The sequence below is a fragment of the Vitis riparia genome, chromosome 5, assembly GCF_004353265.1.
Source record: "Vitis riparia cultivar Riparia Gloire de Montpellier isolate 1030 chromosome 5, EGFV_Vit.rip_1.0, whole genome shotgun sequence".
Taxonomy (NCBI): Eukaryota; Viridiplantae; Streptophyta; class Magnoliopsida; order Vitales; family Vitaceae; genus Vitis; species Vitis riparia.
The window spans coordinates 17858616-17875641 of record NC_048435.1 but is presented as its reverse complement, the minus strand read 5'-3'; the positions used below and the strand labels follow the sequence as shown (position 1 = coordinate 17875641).

The following is a 17026-nucleotide window of genomic DNA, read 5'->3' as shown; positions in this document are numbered from 1 at the left end:
TGAGGATATGTTGATCAATACATGGCTGGCATTACAGTGCAGTGATAATCAACAATCTTCTGGAGAAATACAAAGCCATGTGATTGATTCTCTTCTTCATTTATCTTATTATATTACAACTTCGAATTCAAGTGTTGCTCTTGCTCTGGGAGTTGCTGGGCCCTGGCTCAGGTGTGAGAATGCAGTTCCACCCACTCACCCACCCAGAGTCCAAGCCCATATGCATCCCTTGGCCAGTTAGATTAATTTATTAGTTAATATTAAAGAGAAAAGGAAAGGGGAAAAAAAAAAAAAGCACACGGCGTACCATTTGAGCGGAGGGTGGAAAACGAATAGCAGCAGCATATGGATATCCATTGTTGCAGAGCGACACTGAGACAGACCTGCCTTTTCAACACCAATATCCTCTTCTCCAAAATCCTAATCATAAAACCCAAAACCCTCTTCACTCCTTCCTCTCTCTCCTCACATTCCCACTCTCACTTGCAGACTCACCATCTCCAATTATCCCACAACAGCAATCCCACAAAACATACCACCCTCCTTGTTGAAACCCTCCATGAGGACGAGAGGCTCGGGGTCTTGATTCAAAAGCTCAGCAACAAAGACTCAAGCCCTCTGCAAATACTCAGAGATGATGGGGATTGGAGCAAACAACACTTCTGGGCTGTCATCCGATTCCTCAAAGATGCCTCCAGGTCCAGCGAGATTCTTCCGGTGATTTTCCTGCTTCTTCTTCCTTTGCACTTTCTTTCTCATATTGTAACACCAAAAATCAAAAAAGAAAAAAGATTCGATTCTGGGGTTTTCGGCATTAGCTGATTGGATATACGTTTTTTGTGATTAGCTAGAAAAATTACCCTCTGTTTGGTTGCTGAGAAAGCTGGGAAAAAGAGAAGAAACTGAAATTGGATTCAACTAAGTTCAATAGTTGAATCAGGCGCATTTGCCTGGGGTGTATTTTTAGCCACTAACAAAAAAATCCGAGTTTCAAAATTTTAACTTTTTAAGCAAATAGAATATTGGGGAAATGGGTACTAGGGATTTGGAAATTCTTATTGAATAATGAAATTTTAGGAAATGTGAACAGGTGTTTCATCTGTGGAAGGACATGGACAAATCAAGAATTAATGAATTCAACTATGCAAAGATTATAGGATTGCTAAGTCAAGAAGATCTTGCAGAAGAATCAGTGTTGTCACTTGAAGAGATGAAAACTCATGGTCTTAAACCTTCCTTGGAGATCTACAATTTAGTTATTCATTGTTTTGCTAGAAAGGGGGAGTTCGATAGAGCTTTGTATTTTCTCAACGAATTAAAGGAGAATAATTTGATTGCAGATACTGAAACCTATGATGGGCTTATCCAATCCTATGGAAAATACAAAATGTATGATGAGCTTGATGAGTGTGTGAAGAAAATGGAGTCAGATGGGTGTTTACCTGATCACATTACTTACAATTTGCTGATTCAAGAATTTTCCCGTGGTGGGTTGCTCAAAAGAATGGAACGGGTTTTTCAGACTGTGCTTTCAAAGAAGATGGGTTTGCAATCTTCTACTTTGGTTGTGATGCTTGAGGCTTATGCCAACTTTGGGATCATAGAGAAAATGGAAAATGCTTATAGAAGGGTTTTGAACTCAAAAACCTCTTTAAAGGATGATTTGATTAGGAAATTGGCTGAAGTTTACATTGAAAACTACAAGTTTTCGAGATTAGCTGACATGGGACTCGATCTTGCTTCGGTAACCAGTAGAACTGATCTTGTTTGGTGTTTGCGTCTCCTTTCTCATGCTTGTCTATTGAGTCGAAAAGGCTTGGACTCCATTGTTAAGGAAATGGAAGCAAAAAATGTTCCATGGAATGCAACAGTGGCAAATACGATCTTGCTAGCTTACTTGAAGATGAAAGATTTTACGCGCTTGAGAATCTTGCTGTTGGAACTATCAACCCGTCATGTGAAACCAGATATAGTCACTGTTGGGATTCTATTTGATGCTAATAGGATTGGTTTTAATGGAACTACGGCTTTAAATACATGGAGAAGGACAGGATTTCTTGATGAAGCTGTTGAAATGAACACTGATCCTCTGGTTCTCTCTGCATTTGGAAAAGGGAATTTCCTTCAAAGTTGTGAAGAGAGGTACTCTTCCCTTGAACCTGAAGCCAGAAAAAAGAAAATATGGACATATCAGAATCTGATTGATTTGGTATTTAACAATAGAGGAGGGCCAAATTGAGTTCATTGGAGTTGAATGCAGTCACTAAGTTTGGCAGCCTACTGGAAATAAAGAAAATATACTGATTACAGTTGATGGTCAGTCCCAAAAAATGGCATAGGTTTTTTCTATAGACATCTTGAGTGATTCTCTCATGATGGACCAGGATAGTTTATTGGGGTTGTTATTTGGGAAAAACAGTAACAAGGAAAACCCGACTGGTTGCAAGATATCTATGCTCTTGAGTTTGTTTTTGCAAAACTATTTTTGTCTACTATCCATATTAATTGTGCAAGGAAATCTTCTGTACATGTTAGTAACATCAGAAACCAGCTTTTTAAGTCAAACAGCACTAGAAGAACAAGGAAAGATTGATGTTTCAGGGAAAATATTAATGGAAAGAGTGGAACAAGAAAAAGGGAACTTTGATGGGAAGTCGTCATGCAGGAAATACTATGGGAAATCCATTTATCAAGATCCCAGGATCTTGTGGCACCCCTATATGAAATCTTTGAAGAAGCTCTTACATATGTAACCGATGAGCAGTGGTTCTTGAACATTGGTTTGGCACTTGACAACACCATGGTTAGATGAAGAGGCAAGGGGCTCGTGTTTATGTAAGCACATAATCATAAACCTTCTGAATGTTCATCCTTTCTACCTTCAGCCTTTTGTCCATTTGCTAAGTAACAACTTTCCTATTTCCTTTACTGTGTAAAGTTATTAGGAGTCATTTTCAGTTGTATAACTTGTAAATTCCCCTCCTGTAACCGTCACTGAAGCTAGAGTCTCAGGGTACCATTGGATCATGACATTGTTGTCATTATGTTTTGAGTAATGGGATGCTATTAAAAGGAGCTTTTTTAATGGTACTCGTATTTTTTAATTTCATAGCAAGAGCAGAATATTCAGAAGCTCCCCAGAATGCAGTAATGGTAGGGATAATGGATCTGGATCTCTGCCAGCATAGTGGTGGTTCTGCAAAAAAGGCTTGTGGAGATGGAGGGTTGTTTATCTTGTTCCTCCTATTGTGTATAAAGGTAGAGCCTAAGCATGCCAACCATCACCTACCAGATCAGGTTATTTTGACATTCAACCATTTCCCCTGTTGGAGAAAATTTAAAAGATTCCATTTGCTGCAGTTTATTTTGATGATCGTGGATGCCATTGATGAAGTAGTTTACGGTGTGCTTGGTTATAAACTAAAATACTAAGAGTAAGGTTTTTGTTTATTCATTCATTTTTAAATTGTTTTAACCTCAGGAGGCACTGTGTTTTAGACAAATGGATGTGAAGTAAAGTCCAAGGTATTCATCCCAAAAAGACGTTTTAAGTATAAAAACTTGTCATCTCCATGTAGATATTGTTCGTTTTGGGTGTATTGGATCCAACTTAAATAATATCCACATGAGAAGGAAGGGTCGTTACATTAAGCCTATTATTTATTCATCTATCTTGAACAAGAGAATTTACTACTAACTAATCCACCATTTACATTGGTTTTTACATGGACAAGAACCAGACAGATGTGACAAAAAAATATAAATGAAAATAAAATATGACAAAAAATATTCAAAACTCTTTGCATTTTAATATCATTAATTTCTCTACTTCAAGTATTTAACAAGATAATAAAGTAGCAGAACCAGTGAAGGAAAATTTAATTTAGATTAAAGCTCAAACTTGTTTTTCTTTCCTGTTTCTTCACCCTTTTCTTTAAGGTGCACATTCAATCAGAGACCAGATGGAGCAATTCCATAGAAGGCAGGCAAGCAAAAATTTATTTACATTGCAATGAGCTATTGCATATGCTATAAATAACCCAGATGCAGATGCTCTAACCAAGCAAACCATCAACCCATTTCATTTTTCAACTGTATGAATGTGTTGGTCTATCATATGTGTGCACAAATGTATTTTTTTTTTCTTTTTCCAGAGCCCTGTGTGAGTGTTGCAAATCAATACATGTTCACAATTGATTTAGTAAAGAAAATAAGGATTTAACAAATATACTTATCCATCATTCTCTAGTGTTAGACTCTTGGAAAACATTTCTATTTCTTCTAGCAATCTCTTGTTCCCCTTATGTGCAGATGAATTGGGTGACATTAAGTGAATGAGAAACTCACAAGCTTTTCCCAAATCATCTGGCAGGGCAATCACCTTCTCTAGATTCTCCTCTCTGCTCTCATCTTGTGTATTCCCACTATAAATATGTTTTCTGCATGCCTGCATTTTTGAAGAGACTGCAAACATGAAATCTATATTTTATGGTTTCTGCAATATTCTTTCTTTGTTTTTTTTAATTGCTTCACCTGTAGTTTCTTTTAAGGCCAAGAAGTTAAAAGGATGGAGGATTGGGGCCTGTCTAGGCAGCCCTTTAGGGATGGGATGCTTTTGGAAAACAGCTTGGAATTTAAAATTGCTTCATATATTGAAATATGAACTGATCTTGAAAAATCTGTGGGAAAATGCAAAAGAAAGAAAATAGAGTGGAAAATGGATGGAAAGAAAATAGGAAGTAAAATAAAAACATATTTAAAATTACTAAATTATTTTTACATGTCTTCTCAAACTCATTTTATTTATTTTTCATCTTTCATATAAAATATTAAATAACTTTAAAATATATAAGTTTTTAATTGATTTTAATTATATTTATTTTTTTTTATGGTAAACAAAATAAGAGAAAAATCATTTTTCTTATCATTTTTTTTTCTTTTTTTAATACTTTCCAAGAATCAAATATAACGCAAGTTTCTTACATTTCTTTTTAAAAAAGCACTTCACTAGAAAGTATGGTTGCTCTAAAGAGAACCATAGGCCCTATTTGGAACAGTTTTTTATTCTCCAAAACAAAAAGGAAAAACGTGTTTGACAATTAGAAAACTATTTTTTGTTTTCTATTCTTAAAAATAAAAAATATGGTGTTTTTAGATAAATTTTAATTGTTTTCAATTGTTTTCTAATAACTATTTTAAAAAATAATTATATAAATATGAAGAATGCCTAAAAATAAAGTACTAGATAAAAAATTGTTTTTAAAATATATTTAAAATCATTGAAAACAAATTAAAAACATTTTCAATTCCCAATCAGATTTTTGTTCTATAAAACATTAGAGAACGGATTTTTAAAAACTGTTTTTTAAAACCGTGTTAAAAAAATAGTTATCAAACAGGACCTCAATATCTTATAGTTGGGGACAATCATTAGGTAAATTCTGAACAAACAACCATTTTCATTAATATAAATCTTTTAAAAAACAAGTTTTGGTTTGGATTCTGTTCTCAAACTAGAGAAAAGCAGTGCATAGAGCAAGAGATAGGATAAGAAAATTTCACCTGGAAAACCCGATTTAGGCAGGCAATTTGCTCATCCTTCAGGTACTCATGGTTCAGTAATTCTCGAAACAGAAGCACTGTCTCCATGCTCACATTACTGACTGAAAGGTTTTCAATTATACCAGAAATGCAGGAATCATCAAACACAGACTTCATCCACCCAGGAATGCTGTGCAGTTTCAGCAATGCTACAGCTACATGAACCGCAGGTTTGTGATGATTCATAAATGATTTTGACGCCAAAGAAGGAACTGCCAAAGACATAGCCAGCTCTTCAACAATTAGCCTGCACCAGTTACACCTTCCAATTACTTTTGTGTCCTGCATCCATAACTTTTCCCACCCCAGAATCATTGATAAGCAGAGGGCACAGTTCATAGCCACTCTAATGTCACTGTAAAAAACCAATCCTTCTAATACAGCCATTACAGAAATTAGATGCCCCATGTTCCATTTTAATTCATCGTGTTTTCTGTTTCTCAGGTCTGTTATTCTGGTAAACAACTCCATCAGACAATATGAAGCAACCAGCTTGACCAGAGGAGACCCAAAATGCATCAGCCTGCACAGGTCATGGCAGTGAATACTAATCAAGGAAAGTGGCTGAGTCTTGTTTGATGGATTGAGGAGATTTTGCCAGTCCAGAGTACCTGGTAGAACAGCATTAAAACTAAGGCAAACAAAAAGTGTTAGCTCTGATAATAACTAGGAGTTCTGTAATTGTATCTGAGGAGAATCCATGACTCATGTGAAGCACTGACCTTCTACAAGAGAAAAAATGCAGTAAAAGCACAAATGTTAAAGTTTCTCCATTTCTTGTTTCCTCATCATCTTCAATTAGAGCAGGTCCCTTTGAACAGCTTGTATGGATCACATTGTTGATCATGGAGACAAGGGAATCATTCAGAAGTATGGCTTTTGAAGCTTCTACAAGGGCTTGGTTGGTGGAATGATGCAAGATCAAGGAAAGAATACCAAGTACTAAGAGACTTTCTTGAGTCCACCCCCCTGCAGTCACCATGGGGATCAAGTACCCCATCAACTACAAAAGGAGGTGAATTCTCCAATTAATTTAGTGAAATAGAGAACAAATTGAAATAAAGCACACTTGAGTTAGTCACCTTCATGGTCACTGAAAGCCAAGTTTCACCATCAGAAAGTGTTTCAGGTTGCACTGACCATAAAATGTCAAAAATTAGAATTGCAATGGCAACAAACATCTGTTGGGACAAAGAATGGCTCGAATGGGAAAAAAGATCCTGGATCCCATTGCCTATGCCATGCATGGATAATTGGTCTGAAGCAGCCGGGAAAATGTTGATGATGTCTACCATGAGATTCACTACTGAAATGATGTCGCATTCATTGCCTTCTTCCTCTATAAGCTGTTGCAATAAAGATACCAAGAGCACTGCACCCAAGTTATCTCCTGCTGCTACCAACTTTGCAAGTCCTTGTACATCTATGTTTTGGCTGTCGTTTCCATGGATGATGATGTGTGACCCACTTGAGCTATTATTTCTGCAGAATTTTAGTATTTGATAAGACAATGGCTTAATGATTTTCTCTTGCTGAAACAACCATTTCAATGATGTGAAGTGTATAGTTGCAGAAGACAAATCCCATTCATTTTGAGCCACTAGCTCGAAGAGGATCCTCTCAGCCTCTGGACTGTAGGGAATTTGATAGCCGACCTTTGCAAGACCCCGGTACAAGCCGTAAAGATTCATCAGTCGTGTTATTGACACTGAATCAGCAGCTCCACATAGCAAATCACTGTTGTTGACTAAAATGTATTGCTCCAGAGAAGCTAAAACCAGCTTTTCATCTGCAAGTCTGGGAAGAATACATCAAGGATTTAGATAAAGATGGTTTATTAAGTAAACCTTAGGATGACTATTGGATTGGCAAAAGGAGTACCTTTCATCATATAAAGAGCTGGTATATAGTATCAGCAGAACTGCAGATTGACAAGACAATAATTCTAGATTTTGGGTGCTCTTCTGACCCAGCAAAAACAACAAATCAGAAGGATCAGATGGTAGATATAAAGCCGCATCTCTAATGGGTTGTCCAGATTCATTTCCCAGAAGAACATCCACAATTGAACTGAACATCAGATATACTCTCCATTTCATCTTTTCACTAGGAAATAATCCTAAACATCCAAATGACAAACTGAACCAAGAGGATGAAACCAGAATCATCACAAATTCCTTTGCTTGTGCATAAGAATCCTGAAGCAGTACTGAATGAAAAGCTTCCAGTACTCCCAAGACAATTTCCTCATATTCCATTTCATTGATGGCTGTTGCAAACCAAGGTAGTAAATGTGTTCTACAAACATCAATAATACAATTTCCTAATTCCAGGTTAGCTTCGTTTTTAGTGGAGTTCCCTTCATGACTGAATGCATATGCCTCTTTCAGTAAGTAAAGGGAGTGCAAAATTTGATTGGGATGTTTCTCATAGAGGCATAGAGAAGCTAAAATGGCATGTCTAACTGATTCTTGAACTATTGTTCTGAGAGTTAAAGCCTCATGAGAAGAAGGAGACTTCATGAGATCTACAAGGATTGAGCATGCAATAATCAACGTCTCTGGAAGCATGTCCACGTCCCCATTAATATGTCTTCTAAGCATCCTTGTCAAGATAAGACCTATTTCTTCAATTTGTGTAATGGATACCATTCCAGGGTAGTTCAAAATGCAATTCCTAATAAGCTTCAGTGTTGGAGTTTGAACAGGATGAAAAGGAACTTCAACTACATACTGCAGAACAGGAAGCAGTGTAGTGAATCCAATAGCAAGTCTTTGTCCAAAAGCATGCTCAGCTATTGATAAAAGATCAAGAACTCGAAGGCAGGAGTTAACCACTGGGTCCTTGCACTCTAAAATTACCACAAAATTTCAATACTCAGACAACTAGAATTTGCAGCATCCAAAAGAGTCTTAAGTTTATTTTTAGATCACAAACATAATTATAGAGATTTGAGGTAACTACTGCCATGAAGAAATACAGCATACACTCATCAGACTATTCAGAAGGTTGACCAGATAGTATGCTGATGATAATATTATATTCACTCAATTCAGTAATTAGAAAATTATGCTCATGACAATTACTGGCATGCAGAAATTGAAGTTCATAGCATCCAAAAGAAAATTGTGGATGTTTATAGCATCAATAATTAGAAAATTGTGGTGGCATTCCAAGAAAAACATAATATAGAAGGAATGGTTGACAGCTGAGATACTGAATGATAGATTTGTTTCACATTTTAATGGTAGGCCATACTCAAAAGGACACTACCACCTTGAGTTTCTTGGTTAGACAGGCAAATCTATTTACCTGACAATCTTAGTATTTCAAATACATAATCTGCAATGTTTTCTTCCACCAAGACTTGAATCTGTTTGCTTGAACCCCTTTCCCATGATAAATAATAGAAGATCAAATCCAGTGCGCCAAGTTGAAGTTGACTATCGGAAGAAAGTAATGGGCCTTTGATAGCTTCAGCAAACAAGATATTCAGAGGAAGCACATCTTTTTCATGTTCTGTCACTTCCATGAAGTTATCAGCTTCACAGCAATCCCTAATGCTTATGTCATTAGCAAATGCATTCTCAAAGTAACCCCTTTGAGCCAACACTGTTAAGAGTGCTACACAGGAGAAACTGGAAATTATCACTTGAGAAAATATGAAAATGAAAGATATAAGTGCATCTGTGCATGAGTGCATTCCAATGACATTTCAGGATGACTACTGCATATAGCATATATTGTCTGAAGGGTCCCAATTTATATGATTCAAACTAAAATACAGGCAGTTAATAGTCATACCCTGCATAGCTTTTGAGAATTCCAACTTTCTAGGAGTCCTAGTTTTGCATGGGATCAGTTAGTGGTCATATAATCATATTGTAATTTAACCTGGGAGATAGTTTAGATGGAACTTAAGCAGTGGTCCAGCTCAATAGTTTGTTACTATACATACTCCTATCGCTCTGCTTAAGAACCAAATATTTCCAGTCTGGAATATTGTCATAAGCGGTCATCAGGACTTCACCGCCACCGACAAACATCATTGTATTCCCATCTCACATGACAGCATATATGATGTGAAAATTGGGTTTCTGAAGTTGCTCTTTGCATTTTGTCAATACATAATCATAACCAAGGGACAAAAGGCCAAGGATGCAAAAGGCAAACTTATTTTGGAACAAAAAATCCTGGCATATGCTGAATTAACTTCATTCTGACCAAGGGTTAACTAGGCGCTTCCCATGTGATAGCAAGAAATGAAGTAAAATAAATGTCCAAAGGAAATTCACAAACCTACACAATTCAAACGAACATCATCACTTTGGGTCTTCATAAGAGCTTCCATTGACAAGTGCAAGAGCTTGGGGCAAAAGGAAAATAAAAGGTCAGACCCATCACCCTCCTCAGATGCATATTGGAGGATAGATAGTTTGTACAGAACAAACAGGATCTCCCCCTGGATCTCTTCACTGTATTCAACATGAAACAAAGAAAGAAGGTACTAAAGATACAATACAATAGATGCATAGTAAAAGAAGATGAATAATTTCTGGGTGTGCTTTAGTTGTTACCTAGGCAACTGAAGACCTGCAACAAGGTTGAAGACAAGGGCACTTTTGTCTTTGATGTGGGCATAAGGATTATTCATCTCACAGTTCAAGAGAACCCCTAAGCAATGAAGCTGCATATGGAGAAATGCCAAAATGAATGCTATTCAGATGAAGTAATGAATTCACTGTCAAAGGATACATCACCCCAGAAGAAACTCATAGTGTCCAACTCAAAATGGAAAAGATCATTTAATCCTATTGATGCATAGATTTTCTTCCTTTTTCTACTACTTTTTTGTTTTTAAATTTTACAACTAATTAAAATGTTTCATTAATATGAAACTCATTTAATCATACAATGAACTAAACTCAACCAATATACAAATCCAAGTATATCCTTGAGTTCCCTAGTTCTACCAATATTCAAGGCCCCTCCATGGGGCTTGAAAATTATGTCTGTTTGCCTGTAAATTATTGTTTTGCTGCCCATACAAATTGAAAGATGTAATATAGATATATGAGACGCCATGATTCAATGGTTAATATTTTATTTTATTTTTACTATTTGAGACTCTCTGTTTGGCTGTCCAGAAAACATAGAAAAGGAATTTTTGAAAAAAAAATCTTTTAATAACATCCATCAGTCGGCACCAAAATTGACCAAATACAAATTCTTCCTATAGATTTAATCATTACTCTTTTCCACCATTTTCTAACGTACCAACAGCGAAAGATGAAACTATCCTGACTCCGCTCCAGCCTAGGAAACGCAAGGTGAGACACAATCGATTATGTCTGTTTGGTTCTTGAGAAAACGAGGAAAATTAAGTTTCACATATTTTTGTTACAAAATTCATAAGTCGGTATCCAAATAGCCAAACACAACCACTTCTGCTAAGGTTTTTCACGATTTCCACTCTTCCCCTCTATTTTTCCAGCAACCAAACAGAAGAAACACAAAATGAGGGGAAAACAAAGGGGAGCGCACAGACAGAGGTGAGACGCATTCTATCACACTCTGTTTGGTTATTGAGAAAAATGTGGAAAAATAGTATCTACCATTTTTTTTTTAACATAATAAATCACTCGGCACATAAAATAGCTTAGCAGAACTAGTTACGCCAAAATTTGACCCTCAATTTTCCCAGAAACCAAACAGAAAAATGAAAGAAGGAAAAAAGAAGCGGGAAATGACAAAAGGGTACCATTGAGGCCTGGCGCGGACTCCAGTGGAGCTTAGAACCTGAGAGGATGGAGGCAATCCGAGAGACAAACTCCCCATAAAGGGAAGAAGAATGAGAAGAATTAGAGAGAAAGAGAACGAGATGAATGATCTGGGAGGCGATGGAATGGTCGTTGAAGGAGGAGAGGGAGTGAAGAAGAGGGGAGACGAGAAGGTGAGGGTGGAGGGAGAGAAGGGAATGGAGAAAAGGGGGGTGAGAGAGGGCCTGGGAAAGCTGAGAGAGGGCGTGAGAGACGTGGAAGGTGGGGGAAGTAGGGTTGGAGAGAAGGTTGGTGAAGCAGATGAGGCAGATTCTGCCTCCTTCCATGGTTTGGAGGATGAGGGTGGATCTATGGCCCTGTGAGCATGTTGCTGGATACACTTCTTCTTCCTCCTCCAACATCATTCTCTGCCCACTGCCTTCAAATGCTTTGGCGCCCAATCCTTATGTAGGATGGCAAAATATATATACACCACCAAATTTATTTTTGAGTTTGAAATAAAATTATTTTGATAAAAAATGAATAAAAAAAAAACAACAACAACTTTGATTCAATTTTAGCTAATAATTGGATTGGTTTTTTTACTCCAAATTATTTTTAAGCATTGCTAAATTTCTTAAGCAATCCAATGTTTCAAGTTTTATTGGATCTAAAGTCTTTCTTTGTCTAATGAAAAAATGACAATAACACGGTTTTACAGGTAGAAAAATCAACAAAGCCATTATTGGCTCGTTTTAGTTTGTGAAGTATATAACCCGTGATTAAGTCTATTTTTAAATTTTAAGTAAGTTTCAAAAATTACTAAACTCGATGTCAAATCCAAAAAAAATAAGTATGATTTAATTTAAAGTTTATTTGTCTAATAAGAAGACTTAGGAGATTTGAGAAAAAAAAAAGGGGGGGAGTGAGATGGAGATGGAATGATAAAGAGTTGGAGATTTATGTGAGTAGATGTCAAAGTTGGTTGGAAAAATGATAGATTAAAACAGAGAGATAGTAATAACAAACTCGCATGAGATCATCCTTGAGATTCCAAATGGTCTAGTGAGGGGCAAAATGGTACATCAAAAATCAACAAAATCAACACACTATTCTAGAGCTTGAAGCCTGACCCAACTCAAGCAAAGTGGTCACCTTGAACCATCAAATTGTAGTGGATGGTGCCCGTAGAGTAATCATCAATAACAACTAGAACTTATGTGATTGTTTGGTTGTTGTTTTTTAAAACTATTCTGGAAAACAGTTTTTCAAAACAATTTTTGGTGTTTTCAAAAAAAAAAAAAAAATTATGTTTAGGAACTGAATTTTGGAAAACAGTTTTTGTTTTCAAAAAACAAAAAAACATGTTTGAAAGTTGTTTTTTTTTTTTTTGTTTTTTCCAATTAATAAAGTGTTTTCTTCAAGTAACTTTATATGATAAATTTATAAATAATTTTTATATACACAATTCATTTAAATTAAAAAAATTATTTCATTTTAAAATTTTTATATCAGTTGACAACTAGTTATTGAAGTTGTTGTAGATTATAATCATCAACCCATATAAAACAATGAGGATGTTCGAGATAAATTATTAAAAACAAAATAAATATAGAATATATAGGACATAAAAATAAATGCAAATATGTCCATTTGAGATGTAGAAAAAAGAATGCAAAGAAATCATCAAAATAAGTTTTAGTTTTCATATAAACAAAAATTTTATTCTAAATTTTATTTTTAGTAATTAATCTAAATATAATTTTTATTTGGATGATTGAAGTCAAAGCAGCCAAGTTGTTATTTTAATAAATTTGCTTTAGCCAATAATTATTTACAATGACACTTTGTTCATTATTGTTTGAGTTATAAGTAAGGTGAAGTTTGAAGATGGTCATTTTCCAAGGGATTCCCACGACTGAAGTTGATGTTATATTTGTGTTGACAAATATATTTTACCAACAAATATGCTTTGACCAATATATTTTCTCTTTATATATGAATTTTATTTTACCAACCATTTTATCCATACAAATGACCTTCATGTCCCTTAAAAATATCTCTAACCATTCCAATCTTGAGAAAAGTCTTTACCCAAAATTACATTCTTATTTACATTTTACTACCCTCACTCTCTCGTCTCTCATCTTCTTCAAAATTGAGAAAAAAATCACCTGCAAAACCCTCTCAATAAGCAACTTGTTTTCTTTCTCTTCCATGTTCTTAAGCAGGTTTTTTGTTTTTCTTGAATAAAACAATTCAAGAAAAATCAAAACTGTGAAACGGGAAAAATCAGGAATTTTTTTTGTTTGTTTTCTTTCCCGTTCCCCACTTTTCTTAGCATCCAAACCGGAAAAATCAAAAACCTAAAAACACATGATAAAAAAAAAACTCAGATCTCATTCAAATAACAGAATTGAAAAACAATCCCATTCCAAATAAAAATAGATTTCAAAACAAACATACAATACCAAAAAAAAATTATCTCTTTACCCAGATCTAACATTTTTCTTAACAAATGTTACCAAAATAAGCCTATTTTACTAGATTTACCAAAAACAACTTCAACATATGCGGAAATAAAAGGAAAGCACAAATGTGTTGGTAGAGTTACCTTCGTTTCGTGCTATTGGAGATGCCACCACTGTGCTGGAGAAAAGGAAATGTGAGAACGAGGAAAAAAAAAAAACACGAAGAACAGTTGTTCTCTTATGCCTTTTTTTTGTTCTGTAAATAGTAAAAAAAACGGGGAAAACAAAAATTTTTTGTTCTCTAAAAAGTGTCATTTTGAGAACACGAAGAACAAGAAAAACAAAAACAATTTTCTCAACCAAACAAGTTTTTAATGTTTTTTGTTTTCAAAAACATAAAACAGTTCTTGAAAACACCAACCAAACAGACCCTTAGCTTTCCTAGTTTAGGAATTCCTTTAATAAGCTTCTCGTTTGCTATCCTAGCCAAATTAGCCAAATTCATAAGGTTAAGATATTTTACTCTATGATGCTTTAGCTTTAATAGGATCTAACTTTACACTTCTATACTCAATGGAAGTAGAAGAGAAGAATTAGTAGCTAGTGTATAGCAATTATTGGATGTCCTACTGCTAACAAGTAAGCACTCTTCCCCTGTCATTCTTGATTAGGCATGGTTGTTGAGTGAAGCACAAACTTGTTTGTTGTTGCACATTTGGCAAATTGTTATGAAATTCGCTTCAAGATTCTCAAAATAAAGTACATCTTCAAATTTGTTAACTTGGTTGCTTCCATAGTAGCCTTACCATTTATTTCTAGTAATAAGATCATTGAAATAAACAAGGAAATAAATTGTGATAATAATATAATAGTATATGAAGAGATTAATTTGATTTAGAATTAACAAATCTAAAGGCTAGGAGAAAAGTTTGGAGTTCTTGTACTAAGCATGAAGTGCCTGCTTAAGGCCACGACTAGCTTTATAAAAATGATATACATGATAAGGATGTGAGTCATCAACAAAACTAGGAGGTTTAAATATGAACACTTGTTTAGTTAGTGAACCATAAAGGAAGACATTATTCACATCAAGTTGGCGAAGGCGGCCATCCTTGGGTTAAGATGATAAAAGCAAAATGCAACTTTTCTCCTTTCCAATAATTCGAAGATTGAGAAATATTTCTTATTTCCAATCATGTGTCAAGAACAACTATTATCAAAATACCAAGTATTGTACTCTTAGAATCTAAAGACGATACGAGGTAGCAATGGTTGAGGACTACTCTTTTCTACACAATTTTCTTAACCTCAGGAGCATTAGGGTTTTCCTTTCAATTGATTCATTCTTTTACCAATATGTCATTTTGATAAGAATAATTTGTGATCATTAAGGAGAAGAACAATGTGAAATAGTTGTAAGATGCATCATCTTCAAAACCTGTGAAATTAACAATTTTTTTTTCATTGATGGTGTTTTGGGGCCTTCAAAACAATGTGAAATTACCAATATGCGAAGTTGAGGAGGGGGATGCATGGGCCCTCACAATGAGCAGATGGAAGTTGTTGCTTCGTCCATCACATTTTACTCCCACTAGAAAATAGACAATCAGACTAGAGTCGATCTGAGTTTCAAATCTACTTTTAAATTTTGTACAAATAATTATATAAAGATGCATATCCATTAACACTTGCCACTTCACCAACAAACAAACGGTTATCATTCCCACGCTCTTTTCCCCACAAAACACAGACATGGGCTTCATGATTTTGAAGGATAATATGAACCAATGAGGAAGGAAATTGATAGCTGTATTTAAAATTTGTAAGGGTAAAAAACAAATGATCCAGTTCCCCAACTTTTTCATATGCCCCATTTCAGTATATAACTTAAAAAAGAAAAAAGAAAAAAAAAAAAAAAACTCAAATACACAGCACCAATGTTCTTCTAACCTGGCTGTCTAATTAACAAAGAAAAAATTAAGAAACCAAAAAAAAGAGAGAACAGCTGCCAAAATATCTTCCTGAGCCCTCACTGACTGACCTCCTAGCGCTCAAGCATCAAACCTTTCTTTCCGTATAACTCAATATTAACCTTTGTGTCTCTTATTCTACCAAAGGAAGCAAATACCTTCCCCCAACCACCCCTAAAGAATGATACATGCTTTCCTTATTTGCTTTTTCAAATAATCTCGGGTCTCACTTCTCAACATTTTAACATGGGGAAGAAAGGAAAACTCATTGGAACCAGGACAGACATTAGAGGACAAGAGAATTTTCACCACACAAACCAACCCATAGATTTAAGTGTATTAGATCCCAACTCCTTTCTGCTCTCATGATTGCACAGCCAGCCTCTGGAGATGCTCAAAGAACACTTGAAGGCTCACATCATCTGTGAAGATCACATCTGACCCAGTCGCCATTTCATGGGCATTGTTGTATGTAGCTGATGGGTTCAACTTTGCCAATAAGAATCTTGCCTGCATAACACATCATGAAAAATAAGGAAACAAAAATAAGTTCCACACAACACCAACAGCAAAAGGATCAGTTTCCAGTCCATTTGGTGGGACTGCCGGTGCCACAAGAGAAAAACCAGAAGTCCTAGGGAACTTTCTGGTTAAGAACAAAATGGGGACATTATAAAATATACCAAGTAACAGGTTTAGTTTACAACATGAATTCATTATATTGTCCATCAAAACTGTGGAGATCCCAGAGCCAAACTAATGACTAAAAGCTGGAATGAACAGTTTGACCATCAATTTTTTCCCTTTTTTTTCTCCTCTGTTTAAAGCTTTACTTTCTGTTTTTCTTTTGTAATTTTCTTTTTTATTTTCTCTACTCTCTTTTCCTTTTTATCATGATGATGAGATCAGTCAAGATCCTCACAATGCAGTTGTATATCAGGGGTAAACTAAGCCATTTTTTATCATTAAATAGCAACCTCCTCACTTGAGCCACTATGTGAATTTTTGGACTGATTGGGAACTGTTTTTGAGAGTAGAGCTGGTGCAAATCCATGTCAAAAAACAATGAGCAGTTACGGATGTCTCTAATATTCAAGTTAGTGTATAAAGACCATAAAATAAGTGTGATATTATGATCTACCCTTAAGCCAAAAGGTGGCCAATTAACCAACCAACAAACTACGTGCTACAAATAACATCATGTTGTTGCAGCAAACATACAAAT

The 17026-nt window shown here is 35.3% G+C and overlaps 3 protein-coding genes across 3 annotated transcripts in view; 1 reads left to right on the top strand and 2 right to left on the bottom strand.

Moving 5' to 3' along the window:
- Positions 1-208: 208 nt before the first annotated feature.
- On the top strand, positions 209-3359 carry LOC117914941 (pentatricopeptide repeat-containing protein At4g14190, chloroplastic). The gene is made up of 2 exons (XM_034830465.1): positions 209-717; positions 1091-3359. The coding sequence occupies exons 1-2, from the start codon at positions 346-348 to the stop codon at positions 2237-2239; spliced, it is 1521 nt and encodes a 506-aa protein (XP_034686356.1). The 5' UTR covers positions 209-345; the 3' UTR covers positions 2240-3359.
- A 550-nt stretch (positions 3360-3909) lies between these two features.
- On the bottom strand, positions 3910-11785 carry LOC117915226 (protein PUTATIVE RECOMBINATION INITIATION DEFECT 1). The gene is made up of 9 exons (XM_034830789.1): positions 11363-11785; positions 10179-10288; positions 9901-10076; positions 8914-9225; positions 7483-8452; positions 6684-7398; positions 6324-6604; positions 5563-6232; positions 3910-4447 (listed from the first exon to the last, which is right to left on the bottom strand). Exons 1-9 carry the CDS (start codon positions 11783-11785, stop codon positions 4232-4234), a joined length of 3873 nt encoding a protein of 1290 aa, XP_034686680.1. The 3' UTR covers positions 3910-4231.
- Positions 11786-15613: 3828 nt separating this feature from the next.
- LOC117914989 (protein transport protein SEC23-like) overlaps positions 15614-17026 on the bottom strand; it is a 35377-nt gene continuing 33964 nt past the window's right edge. The window contains exon 12 of the mRNA XM_034830527.1: positions 15614-16311. Coding sequence (XP_034686418.1) covers positions 16165-16311 — 147 coding nt within the window. The 3' untranslated portion in view covers positions 15614-16164. The remainder of the gene's footprint in view (positions 16312-17026) is intronic.